Source organism: Perognathus longimembris, chromosome 14 (genome assembly GCF_023159225.1).
Source record: "Perognathus longimembris pacificus isolate PPM17 chromosome 14, ASM2315922v1, whole genome shotgun sequence".
In the NCBI taxonomy this organism is placed as follows: domain Eukaryota; kingdom Metazoa; phylum Chordata; class Mammalia; order Rodentia; family Heteromyidae; genus Perognathus; species Perognathus longimembris.
Window position 1 is genome coordinate 6,889,176 of NC_063174.1, and position 14,346 is coordinate 6,903,521.

At 37.6% G+C, this 14,346-nt stretch overlaps 1 protein-coding gene across 6 annotated transcripts in view; it reads right to left on the reverse strand.

The window, feature by feature from the left end:
* Positions 1-14,346, reverse strand: part of Heatr5a (HEAT repeat containing 5A) — a 103,925-nt gene that overhangs the window by 47,858 nt on the left and 41,721 nt on the right. For all 6 annotated transcript variants that reach the window (XM_048361919.1, XM_048361916.1, XM_048361918.1 and 3 more), the window contains exons 14-18: positions 9,351-9,460; positions 4,737-4,900; positions 4,480-4,652; positions 1,750-1,855; positions 814-1,004 (exon numbers count right to left, since the gene is read on the reverse strand). In XM_048361919.1, the coding sequence (XP_048217876.1) occupies positions 814-1,004; positions 1,750-1,855; positions 4,480-4,652; positions 4,737-4,900; positions 9,351-9,460 (744 nt within the window). The remainder of the gene's footprint in view (positions 1-813; positions 1,005-1,749; positions 1,856-4,479; positions 4,653-4,736; positions 4,901-9,350; positions 9,461-14,346) is intronic.

Sequence of the window (14,346 nt, forward strand, 5' to 3'; positions counted from 1 at the left end):
CCATCATAGCTACTCAGGAGGTAGAGATCAAGAGGAATGCAGCTGAAGGCACAAATATGAGACCCCAGGGCCTCAATCCAGAGCCTCAAGTGTTGGCATGCACACGTCGTCCTAGGTATATGGAAAGTAAATGGGTGGGTTGGCATACGTATGTGGCTCAGGCATATGCATGATATCCTATTTTAAAAATGAAGGTAAAAAGAGTTGGGGATGTGGCTTAAACACAAGGCCCGGGGCTGGGAATATGACCTACTGGCTTGCCTCATATACATGAAGCCCAGGGGTTTGATTCCTCAGCACCACATATATCGAAAAGGCCAGAAGTGGCGCTGTGGCTCAAGTGGCAGAGTGCTAGTCTTGAGCAATCCGCCCCCCACCCCCCCAAACCCAAAAAGCACAGGCTCTCAGTTCAATCTCCGGTACCACTTAAAAAAAAAAAAAAAGAGAAAAGAAACTGCTAACGTATTAAGGAACCTACTACGAGTCATAGACTTGGTTAAAAAAAAAAGTAACTTTTTTTCTGATCTGTATTATGTATGTTTCCCTTTTCCTGTAGATTGTTCTTATTACTGATCATCTATATTATATATGACAAAACTCCAGAAGTATCTCAAAAGCCTGAAATTCAAACAGTAATAATTTTATGTTCAGTCAAAAGGGTCTCTTTCGTCTTAATACATTTGTGTTTTTAGATGAACACAATTGTGCACTGTTTTTTCCTTAAATGTCGGAACAAAGTTCCTACTAGTTTGAACAATAAGTTATATGTAGTTTTGACAGAGTCCATGAGTGTAAATTAAGAAATTCACTTACTTTTCAAAGCTAACTTGAGCTAAACCAGCAGTAAAAACTCCATCATCAACCACTTGAGCTAGTCTAGCCCAAGCTTCAGCAGCAGCACATCTTAAAAGGGGGTTGGTACTTTCTAGGGCTCCCATTACTAATGTTAGGACAAGTCTTCTTATTTCTTCTGGACTTAAATTTCCCTTGGAGCCAGCCAGGTACTAAAGTATATAAAGAACAATCCAAATGTTCATATATTGAGAAAATCAGAACATAATATATATGTGTGTGTATGTATATATATGTATATAATTTTATTTTCCCCAAAACAATATGGCAATAATTAACATGTTGGCACAAGATGTCCATAAGATGAGTAACTAATAAAGACTATTATATTTCAATTGAGAATTAGTTATATTGTAAATGCAATGTTGAGCTAGATTTGGTCAAGAGCCACAGTTTATCAATCCCTTGTCTAGGATATCAGATTCAGTAGCATGGTTGTAAGGCTAGACCACCTACATTTTATTCCTAACTAACAAGTTCTATGTAGAGAAAAAGTTGTAGAAGGAGTATTCTAAATCCTGAAACCTCTATTTTTTTTGTCGGTCGTGGGGCTTGAACTCTGGGTCTGGGTGCTGTCCCTGAGCTCTTCAGCTCAAGTCTAGCGCTCTACCACTTTGAAACACAGCACTACTTTGGTTTTCTGGCGGTTAATTGGAGGTAGGAGTCTCATGGACCTTCCTGCCCAGGCTGGCTTTAACTGCGATCCCCAGATCTCAGTGTCCTGAGTAGCTAGGATTACAGGTGTGAGCCACCGGAGCCTGGTATGCAACATTTTTTACAAGAAGATCAAGAAAAGAAAATCAAGCCCTTTAAAAACATCATCCTCCAACCTATTTAATTAGACATGGACATTTTAAAAATTAAGCAGTATCTAAATTTAAAAAACAACAGATTTACCTTTAAGAAATTAGAAATGGAAGAAACAACATGTAGTTGAACTACTTGTTGACGAACTCCCTTTGTGTGCTTTATACTGTTCAAAAGCTGTTCCAATACAAGAAGCCTAGAATCAGAAAAACATGATTTAAAAGCAAATAGGTAAGATTTATAAGATTAAAAAAATAAAGGACAGCTGAGAATCTACTGCTACTTTGCCTTGCTGTATTATTTTGTTGAAACTACTAAATGGGTAAATCATTGTTGAAAACTTTTGAGATATTTTGGGAAAAGCAATATAGCACAACAAATAGAAAAATACCTTATCATTTTGATAGCATGGAGATTATTTTGTTAGAAATATTCGACTATATAACTTTTCATCTGGGCAAATTGAGCTACTTCAATAGATATTTTCTAAGTAAAACGTACATAGAAAAAAAAAACCATGAAAATAAGTTATTTACAGAAAGTTTTTGTGTCTCCCTCTCCCTAATTCCAATATAGTTACTTTTTCCTCGGACCTGGATATGTTGAACTCTTAAAACTAGGACAGAGCCGGGTGCCGGTGGCTCACACCTGTAATCCTAGCTACTCAAGAGGTTGAGATCCAAGGACCATGGCTCAAAGCCAGTCCAAGCACAGGAAAGTCCATGAGACTCTTATCTCCATCTCCAATTAACCCCCAGAAAACCGGAAGTGATGCTGTAGCTGATGGTAGAGAGACTGACTTGAGCTGAGAGCTCAGGGACTGCACAGGCCCAGAGTTCAAGCCCCACAACCAACAACCAACAACCAAAAAGGACAGTCTTCAACACTATTTAAACTACACACTTCAAGTTCTTTAGACTACTGCAGTATTTTTAAATGTGAAAATGTACATTCTAGTAATTGGTGTTAGGGTTGAGTTAATGGTCCCCAGAGCTTGGTACTTTGGGGGAGGTAGGAACCTAGTGAGAAGTCTTCAGGTAAATGTGGGTATGCCTTCTTTAGGGGGCTCTGGGAGGACCTCTACATTAGGCTTCCGGGTCAGGAGATAAAGTGGTATTTTTCTGTTATGCATGCTGGCTGTGATGTGCTAATATAAACCCATAGCAGTGAGGCCAACTAGTAAGGGTTTTTTTTTGGAGGGAGTGTGAGTCATGGGGCTTGAACTCAGAGCCTGGGCACTGTCCTGAGCTCTTCTGGCTTAAGGCTAGTGCTCTATCACTTTGAGCTACAACTCCATTTCTGGTTTTCTGGTAACATGGACTTTCTTGCCCATGCTGGCTTTGAACATCATCCACTGTTCTCAGCCTCCTGAGTACCTAGGATTACAATCATGAGTCACTAGCACCTGGCTTGAAATTTCTTTTTAAGAGCCAAAATGAACTTTCTTCTTCAAACTGATTATCTCAAGTAATTAAAGCTAAGACAACTGGGAAACTAACACAATTTATTCAATACTGGTATAATTAAACAATTACACACATATATATGTAAGATATAACATTTAATATTGAAGAATTTGGCAGCTTATAGGTAGCTTATATAAACATTGTTATTTTTTTTGTACTGGGTATTTACCTTTCTTAAGGTATAAACCATATATACAAAACATTTCCAACCTCAGAGTAATCTTATAAACTGTTTTTAAATTGTTCAAATATGATCTTAACACAATTATATCAAATTACTTTAAAATATTTAGCTGTCAAATACTGATACTTTAAGACCTTTCTTATCTGGAGGAGGACATGTAACTGCAAGAAAAAGGGTCTGTCACCAACAAGTATAATTGGGATATCAGGAAGTTAAAACTTTACTTTCGTATCCTACAATTTCTCTCCTCTAGTCGTCTAGCGACACCCACCGGAAGTTTCTAACAGCTGCTATGACCTGAGATTCTGCCAGGATCATTTTCCTTTAAAAAAAAAAATTCCAAATTGCTGCCTACTTCTTTTTTTCAGTTAGAATCCAAACAGAATTATAACTTTTGATTTAATAAAGTCTCAATTTTTAAATTAAAGCAAACAAACCTTCCCATCCTTGAATACTCATTATTATAACAGGAGGAAAATGAGCACAATTTTAGGTCTAAATAATACAATACAATAAAAGCTATATTGAACCAAATGCATAGCCTAGAATGTCAGAAAGACAAGAGAGGAAGAAAGGGGAAGAGGGAAAATGAATATGATTGTAGTATCTTGTAAATATTTATTAACCAGAATAGCCTATGGGATAGATTCACTTCCATTCAGATTCTCAGATTATTTTCCTGGATCAGGGAAGTTCATTGAAGGTAAGAGTCTAACAGTTATTTACTTTTCTATTTGTATTATTGGCTAGTTGATAAACTAATTTTAGTCAAAATACTATCTACAACAGTACCTAGTAGATTGGGGCACTTAATAATTTCTTATTCAATATTAGCTAAGAGAATAAATACAAACCATAATCTTATGTTCACCTGTCACTTACAGAATTCTTTCATTAATGAGATCTAACTATATATTTGCTAGTTCTAGGGCTTGAACTCAGGGCCTGAGCACTGTCCCTGGTTTCTTTTTGCTCAATGCTAACACTCTACCACTTGAGCCACAGCCCTACTTCCGGCCTTTTCTGTCAAGGCTTGGTGCATGCTAGGCAAGCACTCTACCGCTAAGCCACATTCCTAGCCCAACAATATTCTTACCTATCATTTCACTATTATAAATTCACCGAACCAATATTCTATTTCAGGATAAGTGAACTGTTAAAGGAATTTACCTCTGAGCATCTTCCACATGAGCACAGACAACTCCAAAGAGCTTGGCTGCAGAACTAATAACTGATAGTGTCGGAGGTAGGGGTTTAGGCACAGAATTTCCTTCTACATCCTCATAAATAGAATAAGGGTCATATTCGAGACTTCCACAAGCAACACCATTACCAAGCAGGAGCTAAAATTGAGAAAGGCATGAGGTTTTAAATTAAAAGTCACTGTTCACAGATTAAATTTATCCAAGACTTAAAAATGGCCCCACCTGCTCTTCAATGAATCTATGGTCAGTCTCTTGTAGCAAAGGACTTAATATCAAAAGATCATCCTGATGACAAAGGGATGGAAGTAAACATGAAGACGCTGCCACCTGGATATCAGGGGCAGTCAAGTCAGCCGTAAGTTCTTTGAGAATAGCACAAAAATTTCCTGTTGAGTTAGAGAAAAAGAGCAATTATCAATTTAGGACTTCCTGGGATTTAGAAAGTCCAGGGTGAACTGTAATACACACTGGCCAACTTTAATATATTACACCAGTGATTATCTTTTTCATATCCCAAAACTGCCTTCAACTGAGTACCTCACCTGTGTTGGTGGCCACAAGGTTAACAAAAGTGAAAAGAAATTTCAAAGAAAGTATCTTAGTAATACTAACATCATTTAAAACAGCATGAAGGACAAATATAGATTTAGGAATCTAATATTCTCATTCCTTAGTAGCTAATGAATTTTTTCTTTTTCTTGTCAAAAAACCACATATAAACCAGAAATCAGGGTATGGCTCAAGTCATAAAGTGCTAGATTAGCATGCCTGAGGCCCTGGGTTTAATCTTCAGTACTGCAAAACAAATTAATAAACAAACCAGAAAAGGCTAGACTGAGCACATAGTTAGTGGCAGAATGCTTCCCCAGCACACACGAGGCACGCAATTCCCAACATCACACACACCTACTTAGATTTAGCCTGGGGTAGTTGTAGGTAGATACCTGTAGTTACAACTACTTCTGCTGAGCAAAATGATAATACTTGAGCCCAGCAGTTGGAGGCCAGTATTGGTGACCGAGCAAGAATTCTGTCTCTTGAAAACAAGCAGGCAAACAAACAAAAAAAAACAAACAACAACAACAACAGAAACAAGGCTAGTACTTGCTGGTGGCTCATGCTTGTACTCTTAGCTCTCAGGCAGATGAGAATCAAAGGATCAAAATTTGAGGCCAGCTCAGGTGGCAGAATTTAAGAGCTTCTTTCTCAAGTCATAGCTGGGACAGGTACACATGGCTACCACCCCAAGTTTACATATGAGAATTGTGGTGCTAGGCCAGGCAGGGCAGAAAAATATATGTGACTCCATCTCCACAAGAGGGAAGTTGGATGTGATGGCAGGTGCCTGGGATTCCAGCAATGAGAAAAAGCCGAAAAAGTAGGCTGACTGTGGTTTATGTGAAAATTGGGCAGGAAACTAAACTCTATCCTAAAAGTAACTTATGTGAGAAAAAAGTAAAGCAAAATGTAGTTACTTTATTTAAATGTTTTAAAAATAATCACCCATCTATCTATCCTTGGCTGCTATTTGGCCCAGATTTCTCACTTACAGACCTATGGCTTTGGTTCTTTGGTATTGCCAATATAGTTAATCTTTGTATTTAACAAAAAGTGATTATTACCAATTTATAATTCATGATAAGCAGCTAACTAAACAGCAACTTACACCAATAGAGAAAGTTCTATTTCACTCTGTATTTCCTGATTTTAAAAATGGTCTACTTCCCTGTAGCTAAGTGGAGATACAAATCTTCATGACTTTCCTGCCCAGGCTGGCTTTGAATGGTGATTCTCAGATCTGAGTACTAGGTTTTATCCTATGGCCAGGTTCCCAGAGCATTTTTGCTCAAGGGTAGCGCTCTACCAGTTGAGTCACACCTCTACTTAGGGTTTTTTGGTGGTTAATTGGAGATAAGAGTCTCTTGGACTTCCCTGTTCTGGCTACTTTTTGAACCATGATCTTCAGATCTCAGCTTTCTAAGAAGCTAGGGTTACAGGTAGGAGCTACCAGTGCCTGGCCCCATTCAATCTTTTGCAATTGTTTCTTTAAGCAAATAGCATCAGGATGATATGAAGAATGGAGGTGATGTCTCCTAGTGCTAAATGGATTAGGAAAGGTTCATTTGCCATAATTTTCTTTTTAAGAAAATTTTCAATTATCCCTATCTACTTATGGCTGCATAATTCTTTTCTCTTTCCTCTTCTCTACATTGCCTTCTTCTTATTCTTTTTTTTTTTGAGAAAAAGCTGAGACCCAGATTGATCAAAAAGCAATCTTCCTGCCTTAACGTCCCTAAGTAACAGCAACCATAGTAACTGATTTTTTTCTGTATTATTAGTAACATTAATACTAAAAAATATTTACTGAAATATATACTGAAATATGTGTCAGGAAATGTATTAAAACCTTTACATAGATCCTCATAATAAAACTCATGAGGTAATCGTAGTACTATCATTTTTTAGATGGAAAAATAAAATTTATTTGTTATTGGTCAGAGATTATAAAGCAATTATATAGCACATAGCAGAATCAGATTGAAACCCAGGGAGTCGGGCTACAGAATGAGTTTTTAACCACCTCCACAATAACTCATTTATTTAATTTTCAATTGAGATGCTACAGAGAAACTTTTTGTATTTTATTTCATCTTCAAGAAATAATACATGGAATACAAATACACACATTTTTTTTTTTTTTTTTTTTTTGGCCAGTCCTGGGCCTTGGACTTAGGGCCTGAGCACTGTCCCTGGCTTCTTCCCGCTCAAGGCTAGCACTCTGCCACTTTAGCCACAGCGCCGCTTCTGGCCGTTTTCTGTATATGTGGTGCTGGGGAATCGAACCTAGGGCCTCGTGTATCCGAGGCAGGCACTCTTGCCACTAGGCTATATCCCCAGCCCACAAATACACACATTTAACTACCATATAAAGTTGGAAATAATTATGACTTCTAGAAGATGAAAACAAAAGCATTATTAGGTTTATAGAAAGGAGCAGTTATAAGTAAGAACTTGGGAAGATGGACAGCTATCAATAAAGGCTTAATAGAGCAAATCAGAGCTATTTAAAGTTTAATTACCAGAATAGGGAACTCAGTAATAAAATTTTGTTGGCAGTCCAACACATAAGGACCTTGTTTGGTCCTGTAGCTAAGTGTGAAAACAATGGGAAAATCATTTCTTAAACTGAGTTCTTGCATAACTGTCTCTGGGCAGAGTGAAGTTGGGAAGGGGAAACTGAGAGAGAATGAGGGAGGGTGTAACACTGTTCAAAAGGAAATGTACTCATTACCTTTCCTGTTCTTTGTAGGTACATATATTCTAAAGCTTACTTTGTAGTGAACATTTTAATAGGTACATCTATGAACCAAGGAAAGGGTTAAGAACATTATTGTCCACATAAAGCTGAAGTTACAGGTTAATATTCTGAAATAATTTGACATGTTATACTGCATTTACTCACAACAGGACCTAAGCAAATAAATGTACTTTTTATTTTTTTTGGCCAGTCCTAGGGCTTGAACTCAGGGCCTGAGCACTGTCCCTGGCTTCTTTTTGCTCAAGGCTAGCACTCTACCACTTGAGCCATAGTGCCACTTCTGGTTTTTTCTATATATGTGGTTGGTGCTGAGCAATCAAACCCAGGGCTTCTTGTATACAAGGCAAGCACTCTTGCCACTAGGCCATATTCCCAGCCCCAATAAATGTACTTTTACAAATATATAAATGCACGTATATTTATTTTTTTGGGGGGTAGTCCCCAGGGCCTTCTGCTTTTCAGGCAGGTGCTCTATCACTTGAACCATACCATCAGGCAATCAGAAATATAATCATTCAACTTAGTATGGTTGGCTGAAAATTAGCAACACTAAATTACAAAACAAAAAGTTTGCACAGAAGGTCATTTTTAAAATTTAACTCATAAAACAAATACTTTGATTTAATTAGTTATCACAACATTGTTCTTTCTTTCTTTCTTTCTTTCTTTCTTTCTTTCTTTCTTTCTTTCTTTCTCTTTCTTTCTTTCTTTCTTTCTTTCTTTCTTTCTTTCTTTCTTCTTTTTGCCAGTCGTGGGGCTTGAACTCAGGGCCTGGGAGTTGTTCCTGAGCCTCTTGGTGTTCAAGGCTAGTGCTCTACCACTACAGCCACCGTGACATCCTGTGTGGGCTGCCTTTGAACTGTGATCCTCAGTCCTCAGCTTCCTGAGTAGCTAGGATTACAGGTGTGAGGCACCAGCGTCTGGCTGTATTTTCTTAAAACTGTATTTTATAGTAAAGATGCAACAAATGATTTTAAAATTTTATTTTTTAAGTTTATTTTATCAACTGTAGGCTTTCACTAACAAAATCATCATTGATTCTAATAAGTGCAAAAAATTGCATTATAAGTTTGTAACATCAATTATATTTTGGTAATTTATATTAAATTTTTCTTAACAGAGTTAAAAATAAAATAATAGAAAATGTCCTCTAGGTATCATTCTGGAAGGAAACTAATACAACTAAATGTATATCAGATTTACATGACAAATTCTATGTAAAACCTAGTTGTAAAGTCAAATCAGTCTTTGTGACTTATCCTCTCTCACACCTTCGATCTAGTGATTTATTTACCGGGAGAAAACAAAGCAGGACACAAAGAAGCAGGTTTCCAAAAAACATATTTAACTTACTATAAAGCTGTGAACATGTAAATTAGGATTAGTCTCTAAACCTCTGAAAAACAAGTCACTAAATAACTGACATTACAATTCATTCATTCAAGAATGTAATGAGCCAACTATTGCTTTTCAGGCAATGAGAAAAAAAATAGTACATTTTGGTCTAAGGCACATACCTTGATAGGTTTCAGGAGGTAATAAGATCAGTAGTTCATAAAGTCTTTGTCTATAAACTACTGATGGAGTTTTCAAAGGACTTCCATATGTTTTTAGTATTGAAGAAAGCCTTAAAACAAAAGAAAAAGTACATTTTAACAGTCTGTTATATGATAACATAAGAAAAAGTCTATTTTAACAGTTTAAGTTATATGATAACATACAAGTACTGAACAATTTGACATGTAAACATAAATTAGCTATATGTATCAAATGAACATTAGTGCTAATTTGTTTTTAAAATAAGGTGTGATAATCAAGTGTTATATGCAGAAGTTATTCTGCTAACTATTCAGTCATTCTTTTTTTTTTTTTTTTTTTGCCAGTCCCAGGGCTTGGACAGGACCTGGGCACTGTCCCTGGCTTCCTTTTGCTCAAGGCTAGCACTCTACCACTTGAGCCACAGCATCACTTCCAGCTTTTTCTGATTATATAGTACTGAGGAATCGAACCCAGGGCTTCGCTAAGCCATACTCCCAGCCCTATTCAGTCATTCTTTACAAAACAAAACTATAGTCAAATTTGATTACTTTAAAGCCACAAGCATTACTGCCTGGAACTTGAAACTCATAGTATTATAAATTTCTAAAATTTATGGTTGGGCATTTATAAAAAAACAAAACAAAACATAAATCTATTATGTTCAGGAGTAATTAGCCCGAGAAATATACAAGGAGGAAACAAATGGCTAGAGAAAATCTAAACATTTGTTAGAAAGGCAATCTGTCTGACATGTAAAATGCAAAGAAAGAAACTTGACTTAAAATATTACCACCACCACCACCTCCAAACCAAGACCTATCAATTGTCTTACTTACTATTTTAAAATATTAGTTCTAGGGGGCTGGGGATATAGCCTAGTGGCAAGAGTGCCTGCCTCGGATACACGAGGCCCTAGGTTCGATTCTCCAGCACCACATATACAGAAAACGGCCAGAAGCGGCGCTGTGGCTAAAGTGGCAGAGTGCTAGCCTTGAGCGGGAAGAAGCCAGGGACAGTGTTCAGGCCCTGAGTCCAAGGCCCAGGACTGGCCAAAAAAAAAAAAAAAAAATTAGTTCTAGGACTCTAATACTCTCATGCTTTAGCTTTAGGCATGTAATGAATGAAATGTTGTGCTTTTTCCTGTTAAAAAATAAAATAAAAATTGCCAGGTGCCTATAGTTCACATTTGTAATGCTAGCTCCTCAGGAGGCTGAGATCTGCTGACCATGGTTTAAGCTAGCTCAGGCAGTAATGTCCACGATATTCTTATCTCTAATTAACAATTAAAAAGCCAGAAGTGGAGCTGTGGCTCAAGTGATAAGAGTGCTAGCCTTGAGCAAAAAGCTCAATAAATAACTGGGTTAGGGTCATAGAAAGGGTCAGTCTGTCCATGTATCTGTGTATTTATCTGGACAGCGTACTGCTAGACAGCACAAAGTGGCCTCAAACTACAACCCTACCTCCATCTGGGATTACAAGGCCATTATTATCAGGTCTAGTAACATTTTGCACAGTGTACAATATTATTATGTACAACAATATTACACATTGTTGGTCTCAAACTTCTGGACTCTGCTTCCTCCTGGATAGCTTAGACTACAGCTGTGAACTACAGCTATACCCAGTGATAAAACAGACAGTATGAATAAGTACTGCAAACCTCTAAAATACTAGCTAATCTATAAGAAAATTTACTAAGCTGGCTGGAGACAGGATCAATTACAATTTTATACAGTAGCAAAAAATAGATCAGACACATCACTTGTTTAACAACTACAACAATAAAAATATAAAGCAGCTGAGAATAAATTTGTCTTTTTCATTTGTGGGGCTTGAACTCAGGGCCTGGGTGCTTGCTTGTCCCTGAGCTTTTATGCCCAAGACTAGCATTCTACCACTTTGAACCACAGCTTCATTTCTGGCTTTTTGGTGGGTAATTGGAAAGTCTCACAGATGTTTCTGCCCAGGTTGGCTTTGAACCACAATCCTTGTATTTCAGCCTCCCAAACAGCTAGGATTATAGGCATCAGCCACCAACACCTGGCTTGAGAGTACATTTTTTTTTGGCCAGTCCTAGGACTTGAAGTCAGGGCCTGAGCACTGTCCCTGCCTTCTTTTTTGCTCAAGGCTAGCACTTTACCAGTTGAGCCACAGTGTCAACCTCTGGCTTTTTTCTCTTTATGTGGTACTGAGGAATTGAACCCAGGCTTCATGTATGCTAGCCAGGCAAGCACTCTACCACTTAGAAAAGTGAAAGGTCATCACTAAAAGTACTAAGGATTTTTTTGTGTGTGGTGGGGGAGTCAGTCGTGGGGCTTGAACTTGGGGCCTGGGCACCACTGTCCCTGAGCTCTTTTGCTCAAGGCTACCGCTCTACCACTTTGAGCCACAGCTCCCCTTCAGTTTTCTGGGTGGTTATTTGGAAATAAGAGTCTCATGGATTTTCTTGCACTGGTTGACTTTGAACTGTAATCCTCAGATCTCAGGCATGAGCCACCAGTGCCTGTCTTGATTTTTTTTTTCAACAAGAAAATATGGGACATCCATGTTCACTGCTGCACAATTCACAATAGCCAAGATATGGAAACAACCCAGATGCCCTACGGTAGATGAATGGATCAAAAAACTGTGATACCTGTATACAATGGAATTTTACAAAGCCAGTAGAAAGGATAAAATAATGGCATTTGCAGGGAAATGGATGGAACTAGAACAAATCTTGTTGAGTGAGGTAAGCCAAGATCAGAGACAAATAGGACATGCTCTCACTGATATGCAGAAGTTAAATTTAAAAATATGACAAGAATATGATAAAGGATTCTAGACACCCATATACAGTGAGACCAAAAGAGAAAAGAAGAACCAAGTTGTAATACCCAAGCACCTCTTCATATGTATCCTCTTCATATGTATATAAAATAATCTACATACTGAAACGAACTCCAAACATAAGGAAACAAAGCACATTTTCTTAATTTGTCTTTTTGTTTTGAGAAGACTCTATTCTTTACCTCATATAGGGTATATATACATGCACATCTGAGGGTAGGTCAGGGGAGGGCACAGAATTGTGGAAACTGGGTGAAAATGGGCAGCAGCGAAGCCTACTGGCTGCAGTGGATGTTGATGAAAGCGAACCAAGCAACTCATGGGCAGAGATGGGAGGGAAGGAATGGGAGAGAATGAGTGAACAGATGATACTAAGCAAATGGAAAGAAATGTACTAATTACCTGATGTGTGAAGGTAACACTGCTGTTTATTTTATCACCTCGAAAACTACAATAAAGTAATAAAAAAAAGAAAGTATGGGACAATTTATTTTCCACATTAAAAAGGAAAATGTCATTGGGTTCTGATAGTCTGAATAGGCTGCTAAAAATTCATGTGTTGAAAATTTAGTCCCAACAGAACAATATGGGAAGGTTGTGCCTTTTGGCTCTGCCCCCATGAATGGATTAATGTCTTTACAAAGGGTTGCTTGGTTGGAGGGGATGTGGCCAAAAGGGAACCCTACTTCATTGTTGGTGGGAATGTAAACTGGTTCAGCCACTCTGGCAAGCAGTATGGAGATTCCTCAAAAGGCTAAATATAGAACTCCCCTATGACCCAGCAGCCCCACTTTTGGGTATCTATCCAAAAGAACACAAAATCACAGTAAAGCCACCAGCACACAATGTTCATTGCAGCGCAATTTTCATAGCGAGAATCTGGAACCAACCCAGATGCCCCTCAGTAGACGGATGGATCAGGAAAATGTGGTACATATACACAATGGAATGTTATGCCTCTATCAGAAAGAATGACATTGCCCTATTTGTAAGGAAATGGAAGGACTTGGAAAAAATTATACTAAGTGAAGTGAGCCAGACCCAAAGAAACATGGACTTTATGGGTCTCCCTTATTGGGAATAATTAGTACAGGTTTAGGCAAGTCACAGCAGTGGATCATAAGAGCCCAATAGCTATACCCTTATGAACACATAAGATGATGCTAAGTGAAATGAACTCCATGTTATGGAAACGATTGTTATATCACAGTTGTAACTACTTTCAACGTCCCATGTGTATCTGTAGCTTCTATTATTGATGATGTTCTTGTATCACCTTCCTGTGGTTGTACCTACACTATCTCTGTAATCTTATCTGAGTATATTGGAAACCGTGTATACTGGTATTAGAACTAGGAAATTGAAAGGGAATACCAAAGTTGAGAGACACAGGGTAAAAAAAGAAAAACTACAAAAGCAATACCAGCAAAAATGTTTGGTCTAAGTGAACTCAACACCTCATGGGGGGAAAGGGAAAGGGGGAGGAAGGAGGGGGGTATGTGGGACGAGGTAACAAACAGTACAAGAAATGTATCCAATGCCTAACGTATGAAACTGTAACCTCTCTGTACATCAGTTTGATAATAAAAATTTGAAAAAAAAAAAAAGGCTTTTACAAAGGTAGTTGAGCTCCTTTTTGCCCTTTTGCCCCTTCTGCCATATTAGGACATGGCATTCGTTGTCTCCAGAGAAAAGAGCAACATAGTGCCCTGCTGGAGATCAACAGCGACCTCTCACTCGACAATGATCTTGGACTCTTATCCTTCCAGACTGTAAGAAATAAATTCCTCTTCTTTTCAAATTACACAGTCTGAAGTACTTTGTCATAGCACTCCAAAACAGACTAAGACAGACCTATATTTCACTTCAAATAGGAAAGTCAATTGGAAATGAATTAAAAGACTTGAATATAAAACACAAAATTTGAAAAAACAGAAATAAAAGAAAACATAAATATACAATAAAATGTTTTAAGTGAAAAACAAAATTACTCAACAAGAGTTGCAAATTTGACATTTCAATGAAAAATGTCTGTGAATCAAAAATTGAAGGCATTTTTTAATACTTGGATGAGCAGCAAAATACTGAAAATAAAGATGATAGTGAATCAATAAAAAAGAGCAATCTAAAAGAAATATAGGTCAA